This window comes from Gekko japonicus, unplaced genomic scaffold (assembly GCF_001447785.1).
Source record: "Gekko japonicus isolate JY-2015 unplaced genomic scaffold, Gekko_japonicus_V1.1 scaffold66, whole genome shotgun sequence".
Lineage (NCBI taxonomy): Eukaryota > Metazoa > Chordata > Lepidosauria > Squamata > Gekkonidae > Gekko > Gekko japonicus.
Genome location: NW_015163605.1, coordinates 54,773 through 79,621, shown reverse-complemented (window position 1 = coordinate 79,621; position 24,849 = coordinate 54,773). Strand labels below are relative to the sequence as shown.

Here is a 24,849-nt window from a genome sequence, read left to right as displayed (position 1 = left end):
ATTGTTGTGCACAAACGGAAGGGGCATCGCAGAAGCTCATTCACAGAGGACCAAACCATGCTTTGGCATTGCACATGGACTGTGTTTCCCTTTGTGGCTGTAAGCTCAATGCGATGTGGGGAAAAGGCTGCAATCAAATTGTACTTCTGCTTCAATGTGACTGTCGCTGTTTCAATGGCAGTTTGGTAATTTTAGCTTTGGAACGTAACTCTGTTATCAGTTTGGGCAACCATCTCTTATCTGAGGTGGAGGGAAAAAGGAAGAGATTATATTGATATGCCAAAATTAGTGCATACAACTTATGTCAGGAATTGGAAGCAGATGGAGACACATGCTAAGCAGAGAGTTGTCAAGTTTAAGGGGCCTCAGCAGCAGCTGCACAACACCTGCTCTGCCATTGTTCAAGCATTGTGGCGACATCAACATGGGAACTGAAAGGAGGACAATTCGAGTGGGTTTTTTGGTTAACTTATGGAAACTCTTCCCTCTTCGTCTATGCAAATAATGGCCACTTACGGAGTGACTGTGTCAGAAACCCCACGCCTGCTGCCAGCCATTGGTGAAAGTCACTTTCCATACGATTTCCCTGACATTTTGCCCATGCCACTACAAACACACACTCACATGCATTCTTTAAAAAACCCAAACAGGCAGCTTTCAGTTCCATGCAATACTTGAGCTGCCCAACAGTGTATTTCACATACATGGCTTGGTGCATGGAGCAAACTCCCCTTGAATGTATTATAAGCACACTTCATGATGTTTGTCACATATTCGGGCTGTTGTAAATAATTCCTCTGGAATCCAGAGTTGGCTATTTAAGGAATGGATGCCTGATCGTCAAGCGCTGGGTATGAGGGTCACATGGTTCAGTAGCAGCTCCCAAGTCCAGATGAGCCTTATCTGTACTTCCATTCATCATCATAGAGTTGTAAGATACCTCCATGGTCATCTAGTCCACCCCCTGCACAATGCAGGAAATTCACAAATACCTCTCCCCACACCCCCAGTGACCCCTGCTCTATGCCCAGAGGGGGGGGAACTAACAACAACCCTCGAGGGTCCCTAGCCAAATTGGCCTGGAGAAAATTGCTTCCTGACCCCAAAGTGGTGATCAGCATTTCCCTGGGCATGTAAGAAAAGGCCTCTGGGTTATCAACCCCAGCTTCAGCTAGAATCCTTTCCTGGCTTGTCCTTCTTGGGCAGATGGATCTGTATCTGCCTTGAAAGACCTTGAGTATAGTTAGGAATGGAATTCCCTAAAGTTTACCAGCTCACTTTATTTCCTTCCCCCTTGATTTTGTAACATTTTAAGCCTAATTATGGGGAATCAAAGGAGTTACTGAGCTTAAGGTAAGTGAGTTGAAAGGAGGTGGAGAAAATGCACCACAAAAGAAAGAGAAGGCATTACAAGCCATTTACTGTTAGAGATACAATGTAAGTTCCTGGAACAATAACTTTTCATTTGTCCCCAGCATGGCGTCTTGTCTCGAAGCTGTCAGATGAAAGTCTGTATAATGTTCCCAGAGCTTGGGTTGAATCCAAATGTCATTTTCTACTGATAGAATGGAACTTTCCTGTTTCCCTGTCCTTCTGCAGTTCATGGAAGCCCCCAAAATGCTAGCCTTGGGGAATGGGAACCCTAGCAAAAATGGGTAGGGTGGGTAAAATCCACCCTCACTGTCAGGAAATGACCTTCGGATTCAACCCTTTGGTTTTACCAACCCTATGTCTTCTCCCACTGTTTTTTGATCTTTTCCAAATGATTTCTTTGAGAGTATATATTTCTTCCATCAGTATAAATAGATTTTCAGTACAATGTTTAACTGTTTTCAACTGAATGCAGCCAAGCAATTTAATAAGATTGGCCTCTGAATATGCATAGTTAGATTGAATGAATAGGCAGGTTGCAAAAAGCAGGAACCAATTTAACTCAGCCACTGGGAATTGAAAACTAGCTTTTGGTGTGACAGATGTGTTACAGGAAGCCTAGCTGAGAGATTTGACCTAGAACAACTGTGTGTTTGGTACATATGCCCTAAAAACATCTCCCTTATAAATAAAAGCCGAATGGTGGTGGCACTTCTCTAGAACATTCCACATGCCCCCAAATCAGTTCGCTCTCTGATCTGTCATTCAGAGGGTCTCCCTATCCACTGGCTGCTTTGCCTGATTCCTGCCTCCAACTTTCTAAACATTTTGCTGTTCCTCTCCCCCCCATAGCCAGTCAGAACACAGAGGTTATTTGCATATGCAGCCTCATTGGCCTTTGCCTCTGAACACAGAGGTCGTTTGCATATGCGACTTGATTGGCTTTTGCCTCTAACATTCTAAACATTTTGCTGTTCTGAGGTAAAATGTGTCCAATCTCCAGGTGAGGGCTGGAGATCACTCAGAATTACAACTGCTTTCCAGATGGCAGAGATCAGTTTCCCTGGAGAAAATGGTGGGCTCTGTATCCTTATATGCTGCTGAGGTGGCCCCCAAATGACAGCCCATGTGATGCAGCAGTCAGGGCTTCAGAGCACGGGAGAGGCTGCAGGTGTGTGGGGGGTGAAAAGAGCGAGGGTGAAATAAAGGTAGGTTGATGATTGGCTGGGAAGGAGACAGGGTTGCCAACTCCAGGTGGGAAATTCCTGGAGATATGAGGGATGGAGCCTGGAGAGGGTGAGGTTTCAGGAGGCGTGGGACATCGGACAGGTACAAAGCCATAGACTCCACCCTCCAAACCAACCATTCCCTTCTGGGGAACCATCGTTGCCAATCTCCAGGTGAGAGCTGGAGATCACTCAAAATTACAACTGTTCTTTAGGTAGCAGAGATCGGTTCCTCTGGAGAAAATGGTGGACTCAGTGTCATTATACCCTGCTGAGGTCGCCATAGCAAATTGACACTGAGTGTCCAAGGCCGGGGCACCCGCCCAGAGCCTCTTTCTAGAGATCGTTGTATTTATTTCCACAACGGGCCTTTTTCCTAGTATTATAATACTCTAGGTTCTTCTTCTAGATTTTTTTTTTTTGCGGGGGAGGGATTGCTAAATGGACTGCCAAAATAACTTATTCAAGCAGTAGCTCATTTTAAAAGGCAAAAGCCTTTGTTTTGATAAAGTAAAAGCTAAAATGATTCCAAGTTGAGTGGTTTCCTTTGGTATGTCTTGTAAACATCCCTGACACTCAGACGTTAATGTTTTCAATGGGTACACACACATAAACTGTATATGTAGCAATTGCAGATGTGCACATCATAACGCGTGTGTGGGTTTTCATGCTGAAACAAATCTCTGTTGTGTTGTCATGTAAGTTGCGATGTGACCTTTAAGCCTCTTGCAAGCTCTTCCCTGCCACTATCAATATGAGGGCTGATCTCATCTTGGAGGACAGCCTCCATGGAATGAGAGTTTCATGTGCCTTCTCACTGTAACATCTGGAGTGCTGTACGATATGGGTCAATTGGTGCTGTTCAGGTAGGCTGTAAGCTATCCACAGCAGCAGGCAAGGGCATCAAACTCTCTGTGCAGTCTGTATTGTGCCTCTGTGGCATAGAGCACTTGCCACATGGAACCCAGTTTGTCTTGATCTACCTGGGGTCATTGAAATGCAGTCCACACTATTTATTGAGCTGTGGCAGGGAACGAGAGAACCTCCACTCTCTCGGGCATTCCGTGTGTGCACTGCAGCTACATTACTGCAGATCAGGAATCCAAGAACATTTATCAGCGAATTCCCCTCTGCTCCCCCAGTTGTAAACTTTGACAGAAGCAATTCATTAGCACTAAGATTCAGGTAAGGATTTGATTGCTTCTGCTTCCAATGAAATTAACCTGGGTTGATTTCGCACTAGAGCTGCCTCGATGTTGCACCGCCATTTGCCCCGATACTATTGGTCAATTTCACACCCGAAGCTGTGGGGCTGCATTTTGACTCGCAGCTTCGCCTGATTTCCCCCGCAGTTTCGTGATCCTGTTTTTTGAGGATCACGAAACTGCGGAGGAAATCGGGCGAAGCCGTGGGTCAAATCCAGCCCCGCAACTTCGGGTGTGAAATTGACCAATAGTATCGGGGCAAACGGCGGCACAACATCGAGGCAGCTCTAGTGCGAAATCAGCCCTGATGTCATTCACACAAGCAAACCTAATCTAGAGGTATGTTCTGCAGTGGGTTCCAGTTTTTTGACATTCTGTCAAATATTTCTTCCATTGCTAGCTTTTGGGATTTTTAAACATTAATTTTAAATTCACGTGCCATTTGTTTTTGCAAACAAGTTGTGTTTTGGATACTTTGGTAAAATTAAATGCATTCGTAAGCTAGGTCAGTGATTTCCTTCTATTAAGTGCAGAATGTCCGTTGGAAGAAGATCCCTCACTTAGCAGATATGGATCTTTGGATTGAACCCAATAATGCTATGACATATTTTCTCTTATACAGTAAGAAGCTTACATTTTCAGCTAGAGAGCTCTGGGCTACTTATGGTTTCTTGCAGATTCAGTGGTGGTGGTGATGCTGTCTTCATTTTTTAAAAAAAATAACTCAGCCAAGTATTAGTTAATTCTTACTTGGCCTGTATATTTAGATTCACTAATAATTTTACTTTCTATTTATTGCTAACTAATCTGGTGGTGTCTTTTGCCTGGATTTTAAATTGTTTCTAACTTTCCTTTTCCCCCCCTCTGTCCTTCCTTTCCTTTTTTTACTAGTTCTGCTTCCCTTTTGCCGCAAGAATGTCTGAGGAGTCTTACTTTGAATCTAAAACAGAGGAATCAAACAGTGCAGAGATGTCATGTGAGATCACAGCAACGAGTAACGGGGAATTAGCTGGCATGAACCAGAGTCTGAAGTCCTTGATGAAGGGCTTTGGGGATGTCTTCTCTATGAACCACGCAGGATCCGTCCTGCATTCTGGGATGCAGATAAATATGCAAGCCAAAAAGAATTCTTCCAAAACCACATCTATGAGGAAAGGGAAGAAAATCAACATGGCAGTGGGGTTACATGAATTCGACTTCTCAGATGATGATACCGATGACAATATTGATTTTGATGATGAACATGATAGCAGTGAATGAAAGAACTCTATTGTAGCATCTAAAAGAAAAGCGTGGGGGGGAGAAGAGAATTCTGTGAGTTTTATTTAAAATAACTTTTTAAAACACCTTTTTATTTTGTAGGCCAGTTTTGTTGCTTGTATGAGAAACAAACGATGTGACTTATGTTTTATACCCATCTAAATTTTCACTCAATTTTTTTTGAACACTTTCAAAATTAACTTGAAGAGTTTTTTAAATTGGATTTTCTAAGAGTTTTTTTGCTGCAACATTGGTTGCCTGAATAACAAACCTACTTCTGGTGCAATGGTATAATAAAACTCTGGAAGTTCCTAGAGGGATTTTATGTAACTTGTTGTTAAATATGCACAAAGTGCTGTTGTTGATCTGGGTTAGGTTAACAAGTGAAAATGTTTACCTTCCTACTTGGAATGCCCCTGTTAATTCTGTGCCCCTTATCCAAAGAATGCCATGTTCAGGAGCAGGCTGTGTGCAAGAACTGGTCCCTGTGTTCCTTCCCTGAATATTTGATCACCTGTGATGGTACGGATCACCTGTTTGGCGGAAAGGAAGCCTTACAGGGTGGCATGTCCAGTCTGCTCTTCTCAAAACAGGTGGCAAGTCAGAGGTGATAAGTGCTAATCCCATGCCCGTCATTGCTCATGTCATGCAGTCTCCACAGTCTCCTATCTCCATTTGAACGCAAGTCCCTAATTGAGAATGAGTGATGCATACATGGAAGCAGCAAGGTTCCATATATGGATTGTTCTTACAGGACAGGAGCTCAGTCTTCTGCTTGTATTGTTCCATTCAATTGTTGCTATTTCAGTCCATTTTGGGGTGATACAGTTTTTCAGTTAGGAAGGGAAGCATTGAATTCGGTTGACTGTCCCCTTAAACGCACAGCGGCAAAAGTAGGAACTGAACGTGAAAATTCATTGGCGATTTCTCCCCCCGCCCCCCAAGGCGTATGCAGCATCTTTCAAGCAGAGTTCCATGTACATATAAAGTTGTAAATGCAGGATGTTTCTTCAGTAGTCACAATGTTATATAATTATCATCCACAGCACAATTTAGTTTTTAGGTGGTTTGCAATGATAATTAATAATTTCTCTAAGGGCCTGACCTAGAGATATAAACAATCTGTAATGGTCTAGCATTAGGAACTGCATGTTCACTCTGTTGGCACCATTTGATACTATTTAATTGCCCAAAGAGCTTTTTTAAAAAAAAAAAATTGGTCAAAGGGCACTCCTCTAAATTGTAGTAACCCTGATAGTGCACTCGCTTTCTCTTGGGAGACTAGGCATGTGCAGGAGTGTTTTGAGAGCCCACTGCTGTGCCTGCATTTATGTGTGCATCAAGGTCTGTGGCTTTTATATGTACACTTGTATACAGAGCTTGTACCGATTTGCACTTTTTCACTCCAGTCTAGTAAATACACAGTTAATGCGTGAAAACCGATTTCCGGTCACTGATCCAGGTGTAACCACAGGTCACCACATATATTATGCATCCCCACATAGAAGTTTGTGCATATAGGTTTTCCCTAAACTGTGGCTTTATGCTATTCCCTGCCACTTTTTTCGCAATGTTCCCTCTAAGCTGCAGAGTCTTGTGAGTAAATATTCTACTTTGTGAGCTACTGGCACTACTGGTAGCAGTTTGGCTACCGCATAAATTAGTTTGCTCTGGAGCTATCCTTCCTGAGCTAAGAGGGAACACTACTTCCAAGTAATTTGAAATGGGCTCAGATTGCATAATACTCAGTTACTGCAGTGGCTAAAAGACTGAGCTTAAAATGAGGACACTCTCAGTTCAAATGTCACTTCTTCCACAAATGCACTAAATGGTCATAGGCAAGCCACTCTTTCATTCTTTTCCCTCTCCCATCCTGTGCTTCTACAGTATGGGGATAATATTGACCTACCTCACAGGGTTGTTGTTGTTTTCAGAAGTATAATGGGACAGAGTCAAACTGTGGATTTGCTCAGATTCTTTCTGTGAATGGTAGGGAACTTTTAATCCTGTTGATTTATTTGAAACATTTTTAAAGGTAAATGTTCAGTTTGGCCACGAAGCACACCTTGGGCCAGTGACACACACTCATCCTAAACTCCCACCCCAAGAAGGGAAGATTTCCATTCTTTGATGGAAATTGGGGGTTAAACTATGATAAATATTCATGAATAAATAACTTTTAAAATGAAAGCAGGTATGTAACATGAATTCAGATTTTGTGCCTGGTCCCGGCTAGCCCAATTCATCAGATCTCAGAAGCTAAGCAGGGTCGGCCCTGGTCAGAGCCTGGACGGGGGAAGTCCAGGGTTGCTACACAGAGACCAGCAACGGCAAAGCACCTGTGTTCACCTCTTGCCTTGAAAACCCTACAGGGCAGCCATAAGTCAACTGCAAGTTGACTGCACTTTCCACCAGCACCTTTAGCCATCACGGGCAAGTAAATAATAGAACAGAACCCTTCATAGCACAAGACAAACAGCCCATTTTCAGCATCTTAACTATGAGTCAAAAGCTCTTGGGGTTGGAGTGTGTACACTGAGACTTGCACATTTGTTCTTCCATTGTCTTTTGTCAGTCAGAGAACACTGAATGTTCTACATAGGTACAGCTATTCTCCCCATGCTAGAATACAACAAAGTGTAGGCTCCTGAATGTGTAGACTTGTGTGTGCACATCAAAGGCTCTGCATATATCCTAGAGCAGTTTGATCTGTGATGTATAGAGCTAGCCTTTTTTTTTTTTACTATAGCGGCATTTGGAAGCCATTTATGGTTGGAAGCAGCATTTAACAGATTTTGCTTAAAATGTACTTTGGGTGTTCAAAACTATACAGCTTCATTGCTTAAGAGATCATGGCTGGAATCCTAAGGATGCTTTCCTGGGAGTAAGCTGCACCAAATAAAATGGGACATACGTATGCACAGACCTTCTTAGGATCTTTCCTTTTGTGTTAAATACCATGTAGAACAAAAATTTGGTCATGTCAGAAAGCTGCAGGGCACTACATGAAACACTGTTAAGAAAATAGAAAACTGCAGGAAGGTTTTCAAAACGTCTAGTGCATATTTGACATGTGAGGATTAATGACATGGATTTGGAGCACAGAGAATTTAGAACTTCAGTTCCAACCGTACCATCCTCCGATGAGTTTGAAAATGCTGAATGTTTTCACACGCCCCCCCAAAAGAATTAAGTGTGACTTTTAAGCCAGCTTCTGTTATTTTGGGAATAAATTTGTTGGAATACTCCAAAACCAAATGTGTCATAAGTGGATTTAGAGAAATATTTAACATCTGTGTGAATATTTAATAGCATTTTGTAGCTCAAAAGAAAGTGTTTGGGGGATTTCCAGGGAGGAGAAATATAAGGCAAAAAGACGTATCTTGGTTGCATAAATTGAAAGTCTCATCAGCAATATTTTTTTGTGGAAATAGTGAGGGAAAAGAAACTGATCAGTGTAGGTTTCCTCCCTCAGTTATCAGTACCATCCTCAGCAGAGTTTCTTCCTTCTAAACCCACTGAAGTCAATGGACTTAGAAGGGCATAATTCTTCTTAGGGTGGATTATTTTAGTGCAATCCTAAATAGCTACACCCTTCCAAGTCCATTAAAATACATGGGCTTCTAAGAGTGTAACTATGGTTTGTTTTTATTTTGGAAACTACAGCAATTGCTGGTTATATGTCCAGTATAATTTAATAAAAATTTAATATGCATAAGCCGCAGTCCTAAGAAGGACGAGTCTGTATGCAAAGATATATTTCCAAAGGTTCCTCATGAGCATAACACAAGGGGCTGCAGGAAGACAAAAGTCACTGTCAGAGAGGAATGAAAAGGGAATCATATTTCATAGGGTCACAGGGTTGGATCCGGACGAAATTTTCCAATGGCAGAATGGAACTTTCCTGTTCCCCTGCAGCTGCTGCAGCCCGATCTTCATAAAATGCTGCCCTTTGGGCGAGAGGGGTGTCCCTGTGGAAGGGCATTGGGGGGTCTGCATCTGGAAGGGGGAATTGGTAGAAACGACTGATTTAGTCTGGATCCAACCCACAGAACTTTATGGAGTCCATTCTTCAGCCCTTCCACCTGTTAATAATCTAGTTAACAAGTAGTGATGTGCATGGATCTCTTGATTTGGGCATATAGATAATTATACATACACCATTATAGTCCTGCAACCAAACCAGTGATTCCCCCCCCCCCCGTCTCCAAACAGGCCTTTTTACCAACTACGATTATCTCTGATGCCTTCAAAATCGACTTCTGTGGTGCTCCTTCCCTCCAATCTCAAAATAATTTTCACTGAGGAGCACTGCAGTCCTAAACAGAGTTATACAGTTCTATGCCCATTGAATGCAATGGACTTAGAAGGGGGCAACTTTGCTTAGGGCAGGGATCATTTTTCAGCCTATGGGCACCTTTGGAATTCTGACAGTGTGACAGGCACAGCCACAGAATGCCTGCCGCAGCTTCCCTTCAGTCACACAGCGAAAACTCTTGTTCTGTGGTGGCAGCTGCTGCCAGTGCAATGTTTTTTTTACAAATCTGCACAGCCAATCAAATCTCCAGTGGCCAATCAGAAGCCTTGCAGAGCAAAAGCCCCACCTGGCCCCTCCTACTTTCCAAAAACACTTGGCAGGTGCTGGGAAAGGTGTTAGCAGCCACCACGTTGGGGGGCCCTGGCTTAGAGGACGGCACTTTGGGGTGTGCTTGATTGACAGAATGATCTGTGTCCCGTTCTGCAAACACATGCAGTGCTTGACCTGAAAGGTGTGTCGGTTCCTTGTACTACTTTTAAGTTATGAAATAGCTCTTTAGCACACATTTCATTTACTGTTTTAAAGTGGGGGGGGGGTTGTTTGTTTTTAACTGTGGTGAAAGTTATTCACTTAAATATTTATAAGCTAGTAAAGCACAATGTTTAAGAAGCTTCATTTCAGAGATCACTACATGCAGTGCTCTGTAACCAGGTGACACTGTGATGCTGGATATACAGGCAGTAGTTTTTAGAAACTTGAAAGTAGTGGATTCGTCTTTGCCTATGGCATATCCGCTCACTTTTCTACCCCCTTGTAGTCTCTAGTCCAATAGGTTTTGTAAGTTGTTGAAGTACTGCAAACACCAGAAATCACACTGAGGAAGAAACAATTAACACGTGTACTACAGAGAATTACAGGCTTGTTCACTCTGTATGTCCTTAGTGGAAATCTCAGCCTGGTAATGAATCTTAGGTTGATGTACAACTTTCACCACAAGGGTAAAGTAATGAGTAAATGGAGATTTATTTGCACAGTCACTCTCTGGCCGCCTGAAAAATTTCCTCCTTCCAGGGGAAAAGAAAGAATGTTCAAAAGTTGTAGTCGGTGAAGATTTCTCCATGAGACGTGAGTGACCCTAACTAGCTGTCTCATCTGCACAGTCTTACAGAACCTATTACTTGAAGGGTTCGCAGCACACAACTATAGTACCTTTTCCCAGCTTTGGCTTCAATAAAACAAGTCGATAATGTATGACAGCGATTGTTTCCAAAAAATCTGGGCGGGAAGCCCCCTTTTTTTCCTCGAGTTTAATCAACCCTTGCAGAGTGCCTCAAATTTTCTTGATAGGTGAGGAATGGTTTCCCAATTACCCTAGATGGCAACTACAGTAAACATTGTACACTGTGTTCAGAAATCTGAAATGCCTCTGTATTGAAGTCTGATATAATGCACGACTTTTTTTCCTGCTTCGCCTTTGCAACATTTAAATGTTTTATACTGACTAATAAGGAAACAATATTATTTGTATGCCAGACATGTATGAAATGTAAATGGAGAGTATTTTCACAGTGTTTAGAAAAGTTAAACCTCTCTTTTTTCTAAAAACTGCTGTGCGGCGTGAACTCCGTGCCAAGCCTACTGCAGTTTGTAAACAAAATATCTAATTTGTATGGAATGTGAAATGTTACACTCGCGCATGGCAAGACCTTTATAGTTAGTCTCTTCCCCCCCCCTTCATTATGGCACTTAACTATGTGAAGTCTTGCTTTATCCACATCATGGGTTTGCTTTTCTAGTTCTTAAGCGAATAACTTGCAATGTAATAGAGGCTCCCACCCCCATTTAGTGTCATGTGTTTCATTTGGTTACAAACAGGTTTCCTTTTCTCTTGATATCCATCTCTGACTTTACAATAAAGATTTTGACAGTAAACAAACAAACCGACACCTGTGGTCTTGCATAAATATTTTAGCATTTATGTTTTTTTGGAGGGGGGCTTGTGATGTGTCCATACTAGTTCCCCCCCTCATGCTGTGCCCCAGAATACACAGTGAACAGTGACACCACCATAATCCCTATTAAACCTCCTCTTAATGGGCTTTGTCCCGAGATGGTTACAATGCCTCATTTTTTAAAAGAAAAAAAGGAAGACAAACTTTTCCATAATGTCTCCTGTGGAACGTTCTTTGAAGTGGCATTTTGCTGCACCCTGCCTGGAAACCGATTCTCAGGTGGCCGTATAAAAATGGTGATTCAATCAGCAACCTGCTGTAGCTATTTATCTGTGAATTCACTGGGCAGAATCCTATGAGGGCTGGCGGAAGATCAGCTTAAATCCAGTCTAAGGAGCCTTCCTCAAACTGAAGTGGCTCTTAAGGCATCCGAGGAAGGCTTCAAACTTTGGCTACTGGAGCAGTGGGATAGCGGCCATTCCTGATTGGAGACAGCAGTGTGCCACGTTCAAGCAGCAAAGGGCAAGAGTAATGTCAGCAACTGGGCCATTCATACAGAGAGCTGTTGATCCACCTCGTACTCATTTGGAGGATAGGAGCCGTCAGAATCCCCGCCAAAACTATTTTCAAGCCTAAACCTGAGCACGTATTGGACTATTTTCCCCTTTAATTTCAAAGAAAGACTAGTGTTCGTCTTCATGTGGAGGTACATGGAATGCACAAATACTTTTTCCAGAAGAAAAGTGGTGATGCAAACTGAGTAAGGACTGCTGGGCCAGATATATACCCAGAGCAAAACTCCTTCAGCAGAGAAAAATGGGCTGGTCCACACAGAGGTCAACTGGGAAGTGAAAATAGTCCTGGCTGAGCGGCAGCTGTGGTGTTACAAGCCAGCAGTGCAGGCCTACACAATACAGTGGTGACAACAATGAACACTGGCTGACCCACTCCCTTGTTGTGTAAACTGGTGGTGGTGCACGGGGAGGAGGCAGTTGGGGAACTGACGCTGGTCTTTATTGCTGCTGTTCTAAGTGACTCTCTGCAGCATGGACAGAGTTGTTCGAGCTCGACTCTGTTCCTTGCTGCTAGTAGCCTTATAGAACAGCAGCCCCGTGGGAGATTTCCTTGTAAGTTCAATGGCCAGTCCACCCTCCGTCCAAACTGAGAAATCTTTGTCCGGTGGCTGGCTTCCTGTACACATGGCCAGAACCCATCTGGGGGAATACATTTGCAGCCACATGACGCTCACCCAGTCTGTACTGAAATCTTAATGTGTCTTATGGTGAAAACGCCACCTCTGATCCAATACATGTCACATGCAGCTAGATCTACATAATTAGAACGGGGTGTCACGGGGTGGTATAGAGCCAGTGCAGTGCAATGGTTAGCCTGTCAAGTGGGGATCTGGGAGACCCAGATTCAAACCCCCACTTTTGCATGGAACTTACTGGGTGATTTTGGGCCAGGTCACCACACTCTCCGCCTAGCCTACCTCACAGGATTGTTGTGATTATAAAATGGAGGCGCATGTACACCGCCCGGAATTCTTTGGAGGAAGGATGAGATAGGATCAGCCATCTAAGTAAAATGTGACAAGTCAAGGAACGATGCACTTTTAAGATCCTGTTTCTTACACAGCTGCTGCCTTCCTTCGATATCGTTGCATGGACTGAGGAAGATGTGGTAAGAACCCTCTCAATTATACTAGTCCCTTTTTAACTAATGGATTAATTAATTAACTAATGAAGAAGTCCCCTTTTGAATATGCCACCCTAATGATTAAGCTTAGCGTTGTATCACAAGCCAAAAGGCAATGCAGAGAGGGGGATGCAACACAACAGTGAAATACCAGGGAGGAGGGATACTTAACCCTTCTGGTGCTGGCAGCTTTCCCCCAAGACTGTCCTAAGTACTTCCCCCCCTCCCTGTGGAGTTCTGGCCAAAGTAAAAGCTGCTGCAGGGTCTGGGGTGGTGGTGGAATCAAGTGAAATACACATCTTTGCCTCTTCAGATGTTTTCAGTGGGGAAGTTGATCTAATGCTACACGCAGTTGTAATTTGGTCTAAACACCATCTTCCCTTCCTTACTCTGGGTATAGGAATTTGTATGGTTCCTCCCTCTTTTCAGCTATTTATACTGGTAATATATTACCAGAACGTGTACATGAATCTCGAGGACTGATATTCTTGTCTGTGTTACAAGAATTTTCTGACATGCTGATTATGTACCATGAATACTTTCGCAAGCTGAACAAAACCTCCTTGGTGGTGGTGGTGGTGGTGGTGGGGACTGACCGAAAAACAGTAGGAACGATCCCTGTTCAAGAAAAGAAGATTTTAAATTTAACGATCAACTAATGTGTAAAGTACTCAAACACACTGGATAATTGGTACCTTAAGTTCTATCCTGTTACACCAGCCTCAGTTTTAAAAGATGACAATGAAGGCCATGGTCTTTAAACCAATTTAAAGGGTGGATTGCACAAAGCGTGTGAATATTCTGTTTATGAGTTTGGCAGGAATCACTGTAGTGACCTGATCAACTTTCCCCCCCCCCAGGAGGGACATTTGGAAGTTGGAATGGAGGGTGGTGGGCTAAAGGCCTGGCACTAAGTCTGCCTATAACAGTTGTCACTTTGAACCAAAACAACACACAACATGATGGGAGTTTAATGACTGCAATTCTTGATGTGTAATTTGACTTTGTGAAACAGCTGTGGGGGGACCCATTGTGGATTATGGCAAGAGGGAGGGTTACCTCTTCATCATCATCCCCTGCACCAGTTCTGTAATCCAAAACTGGAACATTTTCCCTGTAAAACATAGGATATTGAACTTTCGTTCCCCAGTGAGACCATAAAGTAGTCTGGGGACATTTTTATTGGGAAAATGGACTGGAAGGGAGACTCTATTCTGAATTTCCATGGACCTGAGCGATATGAACCCTCTCCACATGGCTGTTTTAGAAACAAACAACATATCAGGAGTTCTGATCATGTAAATCTAGTGCCCCCTATATTTTGCCCTCAGTCCACATAGCTCTCTTGCCTCTTAATTGGCAGCCAGTAGAAGAGTGAATTGGGGAGAGCAAGTTCTCCTTAATGAGCCAAATTATGCCCTAGAATCTATATAATTCCTAATCTCCAGTGCAGGACCAATTTCATCCTGAAATGAACAACTCCTGTTCATTTCTTAAAAGTTAGAGAACTGTAATTTGTACATCTTGTGTTTTCGCATTAGCTGTTACCTATAAAGTTTATGCAACCTGGTTAAGTTTTAAAAGGCTGTTTTTTCTTTCTTTACAGTACTGTTGGATGCAACAGCTTGTTAGAAAAGGTAATGTTCTGTATGGGTTTAATTCACAACGTTGACCAAAACAGTGACCAATTCTATGGATTTTTAAAAACAATTTCTTGTTCCCTTAAGGTGATACGTCCGGTGAGATGAATGTATATGCCAATCTGTTTAAAGAACATCACATCACGGGCAAACGATTACTTGTTCTGGAAGAAGATGACTTGAAGGACATGGGGATTGTTTCCAAGGGCCACATCATTCATTTGAAGGTAACTGAATAGTAAATCCTGGATGATAACAGAACGGTTTAAGAGTTCCCCATTTTGTGTATTAAAATAATAAAAGAAAACTGGGATAAAAGTAGAAAAGAACAAGAGTCCAGTAGCACCTTACAGACTAACAAAATATGTGGCAGGGGATGAGCTGTCGTGAGTCACTGCTCACTTCTTCAGATACAGCTAGAATGGGAGTCCATCTGTCCTATTTATTGGAAAGTGGAATGATTTCAGATGCCAAATGACATTAGCAGGCAAATGACAATAGCAGGTGAATGACAATAGCAGGCGTGATTGGATTTATGTGAAATAAGCAGAGGGGTAATAGGCGTGGAGAAATCAGAATTGGTAATGATACAGGAAACCTAGGTCTTGATTCAATTCAGGTGGATGCATTGCCTTGAGCTTCATTATCAGATCCAATTCAACATGTTTGGCAGTCAAAACAACCCCAACTTATCAAATGACATTAGCAGGCAAATGACAATAGCAGGTGAATTACAATAGCAGGCGTGATTGGATTTATGTGAAATAAGCAGAGGGGTAATAGGCGTGGAGAAATCAGAATTGGTAATGATACAGGAAACCTAGGTCTTGATTCAATTCAGGTGGATGCATTGCCTTGAGCTTCATTATCAGTTGCAATTCAACATATTTGGCAGTCAAAACAACCCCAACTTATCACAAAACTCCAAAATAGCTAAGGGAAGAGTTGCAACTCCATTGCTGCTCTTAAGCTAGCCAGAAGTATTCCTGACAGTAGACAGAAGTGAATAAGTGCATTCCTTCAGCTGACTGGAGCTGACAGGAGACCAGGGACCAGTGTTCCCTCCAAGCTGAGTTAGTGTGAGCTAGCTCACAGTTTTTTAGTCTCCGGCTCACACATTTTTGTCTTAGCTCAGGAAGGATGGTTCCAGAGCAAACTAATTTATGCAGCAGTCAAATTACTTGTTCACAACTTTAATGCCAGTAGCTCTCAAAGTAGAATTTTTGCTCACAAGACCCACATCTTAGAGGGAATATTGTCTGGGACCTCCAGCGGGCAGAGAGAAGTGGGCTCACAGGATGCATGCCTCATGAGGTACTTCCCCAAGGTGAGTTTTCAACACCTCATCAGTAGTCAATTACCTCTTTGTCATTGTATCACATGTACAAGGCCAGACCTCAAAAGATGGCTTATTCTGTGAGTCCACAGTTCAAAAGGCCCCAGTCACAGTTCTCCATTCCTGTATTGGAAGAAATTTTAGGCTGGAGACAGGAAGAAATTTCCTTATTGGTTAATGCCTATTTGGAGACCAGTTGGACAGTGGTTGAAAAGACCTGGAAAAGTTGACACATTACTGAGGAAGATGCTTCTCGTACTTCCTCTTAAGATGGTAGTGAAAAATAGGAACTAGTCCATGTGACTTACAGCACAAACAGTCACCACTGTGACCGATTTCACATAAGCGTTTACCCCACGCTCACTGTTATGTTTCCCCCGCGTCTTCTGTTCAATTTCCCACCAGTAGATGCGCGGCCACATTTTGACCCGCAGAATCGTCTGATTTGCCCTGCATCTTGTCAATCCTTGTTTTCTGAGAAGTTTCCAATTTGCCCCGGGGGAGAAGCCGAAATGCACCCCCCCTTTTTCCACGCCCACTTGCCTGCCTTCCATCTGCCCCTCCCCATGGTGGCTCATGTTTCCGGGATGTTTTTAAAAAACCTTCTTTCTTACGTTATACCAAACTGGTGAGGCAGCGAAATATAAGCCCCCACTATCGCTTTATGCATATTATCCACATTTGTTGCACCTTTCTTTTTTGGGCCGTAGACTTCCTAAGTTGATTTTGTAATGCGTGGAAAATAAAAACGGCTGCTGCCTGTCGTGGTAGCTTACTCTTTTTTATATATAAACACACACACCCCGCGCTCACGTTACAACGAAATAATGAGGCAGCGAAATATAAGCCCTCTGAATTGTCTCATGAATAGTTTCCAACATTGCTCCAATATCCATTTGTTGGGCCATCGATTATATTATTTCAGAGCATTTGTAAGTGATTTCCAAGATAGGGTGCCGTGGCAGTAAATACTGCATCTACCATTTTCTGCCTGGAAGCCAGCTGGCAATACGCCCGGCATTTGGATGCTGGATCAGAGAATCTACCAATCACAGTAGACTAGTGGCCACCATGTTGACCAATCAGTTTGCAGAAAGAGCCACGGTGGGGGGAGACCCCACTGAAGCTGGTAATGTGAAATTAAATATGCGGGGCAGATGACGAACAGCTGCGGGCCAAAACCTCCAATGGGAAATTGAATGAAATGATCCGGGGCAATCTTTAGACGACAGCCCCCCACGGAATGAGAGGCAAGTGGCATGTGAGAAATCGGTCTGTGTTGGCCCAATTAATGTCTTATTTCAATTTCTGCCTCCCACGTGACGCACGTGCTTGAATGACTGTATATGACACTTGATGCACATTACTTTCCGCAGCATATAAGTCAATGTTGATGTTGGGCAGGGGAAGTGTGAAGTGCCCCCAGGCGGGCAAGACAGTTGAACCCTCAGCTCACATCTCAATCTAAGCTGCCTCTGTTTTAGTTCTCTCGACAATCATTGAATTACACTGATATAATCAAAGCTGTTGCTATTTTCCTGTCTCTTCAGGAATGGTATATTCTCTGACTGATTTATCAATGTGAATAAATACCTGCATATGCTACGCTGTACTTTCCATCCTATTTTTTTTATTTGTAGACTGCCATTGAGAAATTAGCTCAGGATTTCCTCAACATGTTTCACTTTCCACCTCTGACTAAGGTAAATGTGGTTTTTATTTCAAGAAGTAAAACCTTTTAGTCAAGGAAATGCTGTATGTTATTAGTTAGAAGTTAGAAATTTGCATATGTGGATCAGAAAGGCCTAGTTCTCACTGAGATGGTAAACCTGTCCCTGAAGTGTAATACTTCTGACTGTGGGTAACAGCTTACAGAATGGTATGTTCCTAAGATTACCAGCTCTGAGTTGGGAAATACCTAGATATTTTAGGGGTGGAGCCTGAGCAGATGAGGATTGGGGAGGGGAGGGACTGCCAGCCTCCAGGTGGGGCCTGGAGATCACCCGCTTTTACAGCTGATCTCCAGCTGACAGAAATCAGCTCCCCCGGAAAAAAATGGCTGCTTTGAAGGGGGGACTCTACAGCATTGTACCATGCTGAGGCCCCTCCCCTCCCCAAACCCCACCCTCTTTTGGATCCACCCCCAAAGTCTCTAGGTATTTTCCAACCAAGTCCTGGCAACCCTAGAGGGACTTCAATGGGGTATAGAAACCACCTTCCAAAGCCACCATTTTCTCCAAGTGATCTCTTTAGCCTGGAGATCAGTTGTAATCCCAGGAGATCTCCAGCCTCCACCTGAAGGCTGGCAACCCTAAACAGTCCATTCTTTCCAGGTAGAAAGCTAACATGTGAGGAAGAAAGGATCCAAGCCTAGCATTGTACCTGGAATGCTAGCTTTCTGTGTACAAGGACCATTCAGTCATGTGAGCAGCCCGAATGGTACAATACAGGCTGTGGCTCTCTCTGAATATCACATGGATATTGTGCTCTTGTGGTGCTATAGTAGTCATTCACAACTGGATTTTCCCTGTGTAGACAAGACAGGCTGTAGCCTTCCCACCTTACTAAGAGCCACACTTATGCAAAACAACTATTTGGGATGAGACCACTAGGCTGTGTCACAAATTGCAGTACCACTGTTTATTAAATTTATGCCGTTGGACCAGGGAAACTGCCCAGGGCAGCTTACAAAATAAAACATCACAAAAGCATAAAATGTTAAAAAGCTGTTAATTAAAACCCAGTATCAGAAACCCAATATGCTGCTGGTCCAGGGATCCCAGCCAGAGCATAAAACACAGCCAGAAACCCAGCTAGAGCATAAAACCCTAAATCACCACGCAACATGTATTAAACCCTGCAATAAGAAGTCTTATTCTGCCCCTGTGATATCTGGAAGCTTTAAAACATCACAAAAGCATAAAATGTTAAAAAGCTGTTAATTAAAACCCAGTATCAGAAACCCAATATGCTGCTGGTCCAGGGATCCCAGCCAGAGCATAAAACACAGCCAGAAACCCAGCTAGAGCATAAAACCCTAAATCACCACGCAACATGTATTAAACCCTGCAATAAGAAGTCTTATTCTGCCCCTGTGATATCTGGAAATAGGTAGGTAGGTAGGTAGAAATTTATTGTATATGACCAAAGGCCATTGCAATATAACAATAACAACAGCTGAAGCCCTGGCAAGTAAAACAATAAAAGCATAATAAAATTGAAGGCAATGCTATAACGTCTGGGGCCGAAACATAACATAAATTGCAACACATTAAGGCCTGCTCACAGCCTTAGCAATTATTGTGGCCAGGTGGAGAGTGGAGGAGGAAGCAGAAAACCCTGGGCAATTGTACACAGCACAGACTCAGCCAGGGGGCTCTCAGATTGTATGCCTCTTGGGGTTGCCAGGTCCTCCTCACCCACTCATGGGGAATAGGGGGTCGGGTTGCCAAATCCAGGTTGGGAAACTCCTAGAGATTTGGGGGTGTAGCCTGGGGAGGACCTCAGTGGGGTACAATGCTATAGAATATATCCTCCAAAGCATGCATTTTCTCTAGGGGAATTGATCTCTGTCGTCTGATGGGCTGTAATTCTAGGAGTTTCCCAGGTCCCACCCGGAGGCTGGCATCCCTAATTGCCTCTGTGCCCAGGATGCCTCCATGCCCTGTTGCTGGACCTCCAGAGGAATTGGTTGGTCACTGTATGAGTTACGATGCTGGACCTGATTTCAGCAGGGTTCTAATTATGTTATTATGCTTTCTGCAACCTGCCCCCATTTGGCCAGCTATACATCGGTCAGCTATACATTGTGAGGGAGAGAGGGCCAGCAGGCCTGATCATCAAGCTCCAATTTGGTCCACATAGCATGTTTAAAATAAGGGGGGGGGTGGAGGCAGACTGGCCATTCGGAGCATTCTGCCAGCAATTTTTCAGGTAATCTTTGGCTGATGAAGACATGGTTCGGGCCAGAATTATTTAAAGTTGTGAATTAGATATGACTAACAACAACAGAAAGATTATAAATGGGCAGTGCCAAAATGATAACCCGGTCTGTGGTATAAATGAGAACTGGAATAGAAATGACAATTTATTCTTTGTTTCCATGGTAGGACTCTGCCAGCGAAAACGAGGCAAGTGAGGAGAAAGTAGTGAACCTGGAACTTGTATTTGGTTACCATTTAAAGCCTGGAACTGGGCCTCAGGTAAATGAATGAGTTTGACAAATGCTATCATTTGTTTGTTTTGTGTGCTGTTCAGTAGATTGGTAAGAAGACTATGTCTAAAGTGCTCTGGTGAGCAAACGCAAATATGAAGTTAGTGTTTTTCATGATTGGCAGGTTGAAGTTTAATGCATCACAGGCAGAACATCAACATAGTACTATAGGGAGATTTCAGCCAGCTTCCATTGCTGCTGTTGGCGAATTTCTCACTTTTTCTTCAATGAACTATGCGAAGTGTGTCTGTGTGTGTCTGTTATGAGGGCCAGATCTGACATAATTGTTACTTTATTGGGCTGGGGCATATGTGCCATAAAATGTAATGCCTCCCCCCCATGTAGTGGCTTCTCCAACTGAGCTGTGGTCAGAGGAGGTGGGAGGGGGAAAACACCATGCCTCCTCTTTCTCCATCTTTGCTACCATTCCCCCACACACTATTTTACCTCAGCCTCATAGCCCTGCCCCAGCCATTTCCTTTCTATTTATTGACAGCTTTGACCACCCACAGTTTATCACATGTGCTTGCTTGCCTGCCCCCCCCCCCAGCAGCCTCCTGCCTTCCCTCCCTCACTCCAGTTGCTTACAGGCCAGGTAAGTGCCCTGGATGGGCTGGTTCTGGCCCCTGGGCCTTATGTTTGACACCCCTGATCTAGCATGTAAATGTTCAGGCATTTTGCACACGCAAGTCTTCAGTTTCCTTTGAGTCTCTCATGCAGTATCTGTACGGATGCGTGATCATTGTTAATGTGAAGGCAAAAGAGACATATTTCTAATCTAAGTGCTCGTTCTACCAATGCAGGTCTTACAGTTATGTTCCAAACATAGGCTTGGATCCCCAGAGCGTTTCTGCTGACAGCAGCATTTCCGCCCACACTACCAAACTGGTGTTGGTTAGGCAGGGTGGGGAGCAGGGAGGAAATGGGCGTACTGGGTGATGGGGGGGTGAATAGTCAATTGGAGAAGGGGGAAAGGGAGTGGGTGAAAAAAGACAAGTCAGAAGAGGAGAAAATGAGGACCTGTGTAGAGAATGGGATTTCCCCTCGTCTGCGAGTTCTTATGTGTTCCTCTTATGGGTTCTAATCAGTAGCCCAGTTTTGATGGTGTCCTTTACATTTTGTGGCAGGGAACTGTCCAAAATTGAGCTGTTCAGCTGCAGGCCACATGTAGAGTTATGTCAAAAGGGTTCGAGGACAATAGGCATATTTTTCAACTGTCTTCCCCAACTTAATTTCAAAGTTGACCAGCAGCCAGATTTTCCTGGAGTCTCTTCAACAATATATATAATATTTGAGATTATTTATGTGTCTGTTACAAGTATTTAACTGTTATTCTCCAGCACTAGCAGCACCAGAATATTCATCTGGAACTCTGACTCCCTTAAAATTCACCTCAATATCCTTAACTGTAAACACAACTCAACACTAGAATAAGGTGCCAGTTTATGAGGACAAGCATCTGTTTAGGATGTTCCAAATACAGGATATTCTTTCTTTAGGTTGGACCAAACAGTCTACAGTTTTATTATTCTGAAAGTCCTCAAGGAGATACTGGAGTTCTGGTGAAAGGCAGCCTTTATGACCATAGTCTATGTTTGGCTCATGGGCCATGACACCTGACCAATCCCTCTGTGGAGAAACAGAGATGTCTACAAAGTTATTGAGACGAATGGAAGCAGAAGCTCAGAGACCATGAAAAAGGTGTATTTAGACTTAGGGTCTGGTCACACGGACCTCTTACTGCGCTTGTTTTCCCGCGATTTTTATATCCGCAACATTTTATATCGCTTGGAGGTGGTCAGACGGTCCCTCTGTCTTCCGCTTCCCTCGCGCGAAGTACTGTTCACACAGGTGGGTTTTTTATATAATATATATATATATCTCTGGGCATGCGCTTGTCTTCCCATGTGCTCGGGCGTACATACAAACTAATAAAAAGACCTTCGCCATCCTATCTCCTATCCGCGGCTGCAAACACCCTACCCCCAACCCAAGCACAGGAGCCGGGAGTGCCACCGACGAGTCGCCTAACTTTTCACTCCCCTTTGGGAGGAGAGACAGTGCCCGGGCTTCGTCCCCTGCCCGGCGGCGGCTTCCCTTCCCAGCCCGCCTCCTTCCTCCTTCTCTCTCTGGCCGGCGCACACACCCGGGAGCAGCTTCGAACTCACTCGCTCCTTCCCGAACAAAGTTCCCAGCTCTGCCTGTGCTCGGCAGGTTTTTTTGCTCCTTTGACAGCTGGAAAAGACCAAAATAAAAGCTAACGCCTGTTTGCACAAACACATAACTAAAACCGGAAACAAAACAAAAAACCAAAAAAAGGGGGGAGGAGGGTAGCGTGGTCACGGCGGATTGCTGTCCAGATACCAAAACCGCGGATACAAAGCGCGAGATGTCGGAAAACACCTGCTCCAACGGGTGTCAAAAAAACGCGGGTGAAAGAGCTGAAACCGCGGGAATCTGCCGGCTTCGGAGCAGGAAGCGGGTTTGCCTATATAGACAGGAACCTTTACTGCGGGAGATATCAGCTGCGAGTCCCGCACTAAACGTCCGTGTGACCAGACCCTTAAACTACTTCACCAGGAAATGAATCAGTACTCTGCAAAAAAAATACTGCCCTGACCTTATACATGATTGCCAAATGGCTTGGTTTATCACCCTTCCTGACCAGCCAGCACAACATCCATTCCACAGTGTTGAACTAATGGCCCTTCCACCCCACGTTGCAGTGTAGTGTCCCTTAGAAGCAATTTGTCAGGGCTTAACACTGCCATCAAGTCACAGCTGACTTATGACAACCCCAAAGGGTTTTCAAGGCACAAGGCGAATGGGGTGGTTTGCCATTATCTGCCTCTGTTTAGCAACCCTGGATTTCCTCAGCGGTTCCCCATTCAAGTACGAACCAAGACCAACCCTGCTTAGCTTCTGAGATCTGACAAGATCGGGTTAGCCTGGGCCATCCAAGTCAGAGCTGGGAATAGAATGGAAAAATCTGAAATATCCTTAGGGAATGGAAAATCCTAAAACAGCAGCAGCTCCTCTTGGAATACAATTTCTTGTCTTAGAATTCTATCCTTCTCAACTGCTGAAACCTGCTGTTTTAAAAGGGCTCCAGATAAACATCTATTTCTAGTACCTGAGCAATTCATTATTATGCATAAATTCCACCTCACAATACTTGAAACAAGGAGAAACAGCAAGTAAAGCATACTTTCTTCTTTCTAAAAAACTAGCGCCCATTTTAATTACATTGGAGGCCTAATTTTACAGTTCTGCCTCAGCCAAAATTGTCACCCACGTTTTTGAGGCCCTTAACAGTAGTCAAATCCCTCAATTTATCATACCCAACAGTGTGTCACTCCGTTTGTTTATAATTTTTAATGAACACCTTTTCTCTAAAACGTTTTTTTTAAAAAAATCAAAATAATAAAACAAAACCTGCTACAGGAGAAACCTCCTCTGTACCGGTGCCTACTTGGCAGTCGTCTCCCTTGACCCGAGACAAGAGGCCATTGGTAAGGCTATAACACATTTACATATTTTGCAATAAAACATCAGTTATTTGCATTACTGTGTCAAGTTTTATTTGATTCTTTCACCTTAAAATGACTCATTTTCCTTTCTTGTATTTTTTTTTAAAAACCAAACTACTCTAAGCTTGTTTGAGAATAATCAAAAATTGCCCATTTAGCTAGAAGTCATTTTCTTTTCAAAAGGCAAATGTTATTTAATCTTTCAGCTGTTCATTGTGCCATCATAAATACTTTCTTTTCAGCACAGTTGTGGGGAACTGAAATGAGCCCGCTAATTGCCTCCCATTTCGACTGACATGTGGTGGTTTAGTGGAAAGGGAACACAGCAGGGAGAAGGAAATAGGAGGCTGAGAAAATGAGAGCTAATTATTTTCACAGCCTCGTGTCAGGCTCTGTGTCAGCCTTGTTTTTACAAACTGGAAGGTTTAGCACTAAATAAAACAAACTGGCGTCATGTTTTTATATACTGGCAGTGTCATGGAAGCAGCTGCACATCTCAAAGACAATATAATGCCTGCGTTCGCATGGACACCATCTGACAACCACCGTGAGCCACCGCTAATGAGGATATCACAGTGGTGCCAAGTGAAAGGTGCTGAATTATGTATGATTCTTCATCAGTACGGCAATAGTCCTGTACATCATTACGAGACATTGTTTTTGCCGTGAAAGAGATTAAAACATCCTTAGTTCCAGACCCGGCAACCTAAACACGCTACAAGAGGTTATTAATGGAATTTTGAGGGAGAGTTTTCTTGCATATTTCTTTTTTGAGGAAAAGGGGACGGGGGGGGAAGTATCTCTCTCGCGGGACAAAGCAGTGATGGGTCGTGGCACTCTATATAAAGAAGAGAAGCAAATTAACCATACTTGTGTTATCTCCCTTTAAATCTGGCATAATAAAAAAAAGTGGGGTAGCGGAGTTGGCCTTAATGATAAATAACCCAGGTGCTAACACTCTAGATGTTCCAAGTCTTACTGCCTTTAGAACAGCAGGTTTCAGCAGCTGAGATAGATAATAGCGAAGAATGTAAAGGAGCTACCGGGGGCCGAAATTATCAACACACTACTACTTTTAATACCAGCATGATCGGGCTATTTTTTAATGTTTGTTTTATCTCGTGTTACATCTTACATTTTTCAATACTCAGTTGCCTGCT

General features: G+C 43.5%; 1 protein-coding gene across 2 annotated transcripts in view; it reads left to right on the top strand.

Annotated features, from left to right (window-relative positions):
• The window catches only part of LOC107107052 (mitogen-activated protein kinase kinase kinase MLT), a 123,563-nt gene that overhangs the window by 79,476 nt on the left and 19,238 nt on the right, over positions 1 to 24,849 (top strand). Inside the window, exons 12-16 of one of the 2 annotated variants that reach the window (XM_015407269.1) lie at positions 12,911 to 12,955; positions 14,577 to 14,607; positions 14,698 to 14,837; positions 17,587 to 17,649; positions 20,056 to 20,148. In XM_015407269.1, the coding sequence (XP_015262755.1) occupies positions 12,911 to 12,955; positions 14,577 to 14,607; positions 14,698 to 14,837; positions 17,587 to 17,649; positions 20,056 to 20,148 (372 nt within the window). Of the gene's footprint in view, positions 1 to 4,693; positions 5,240 to 12,910; positions 12,956 to 14,576; positions 14,608 to 14,697; positions 14,838 to 17,586; positions 17,650 to 20,055; positions 20,149 to 24,849 lie in introns of those variants that run through there. The other variant, XM_015407271.1, reaches the window with a different exon arrangement.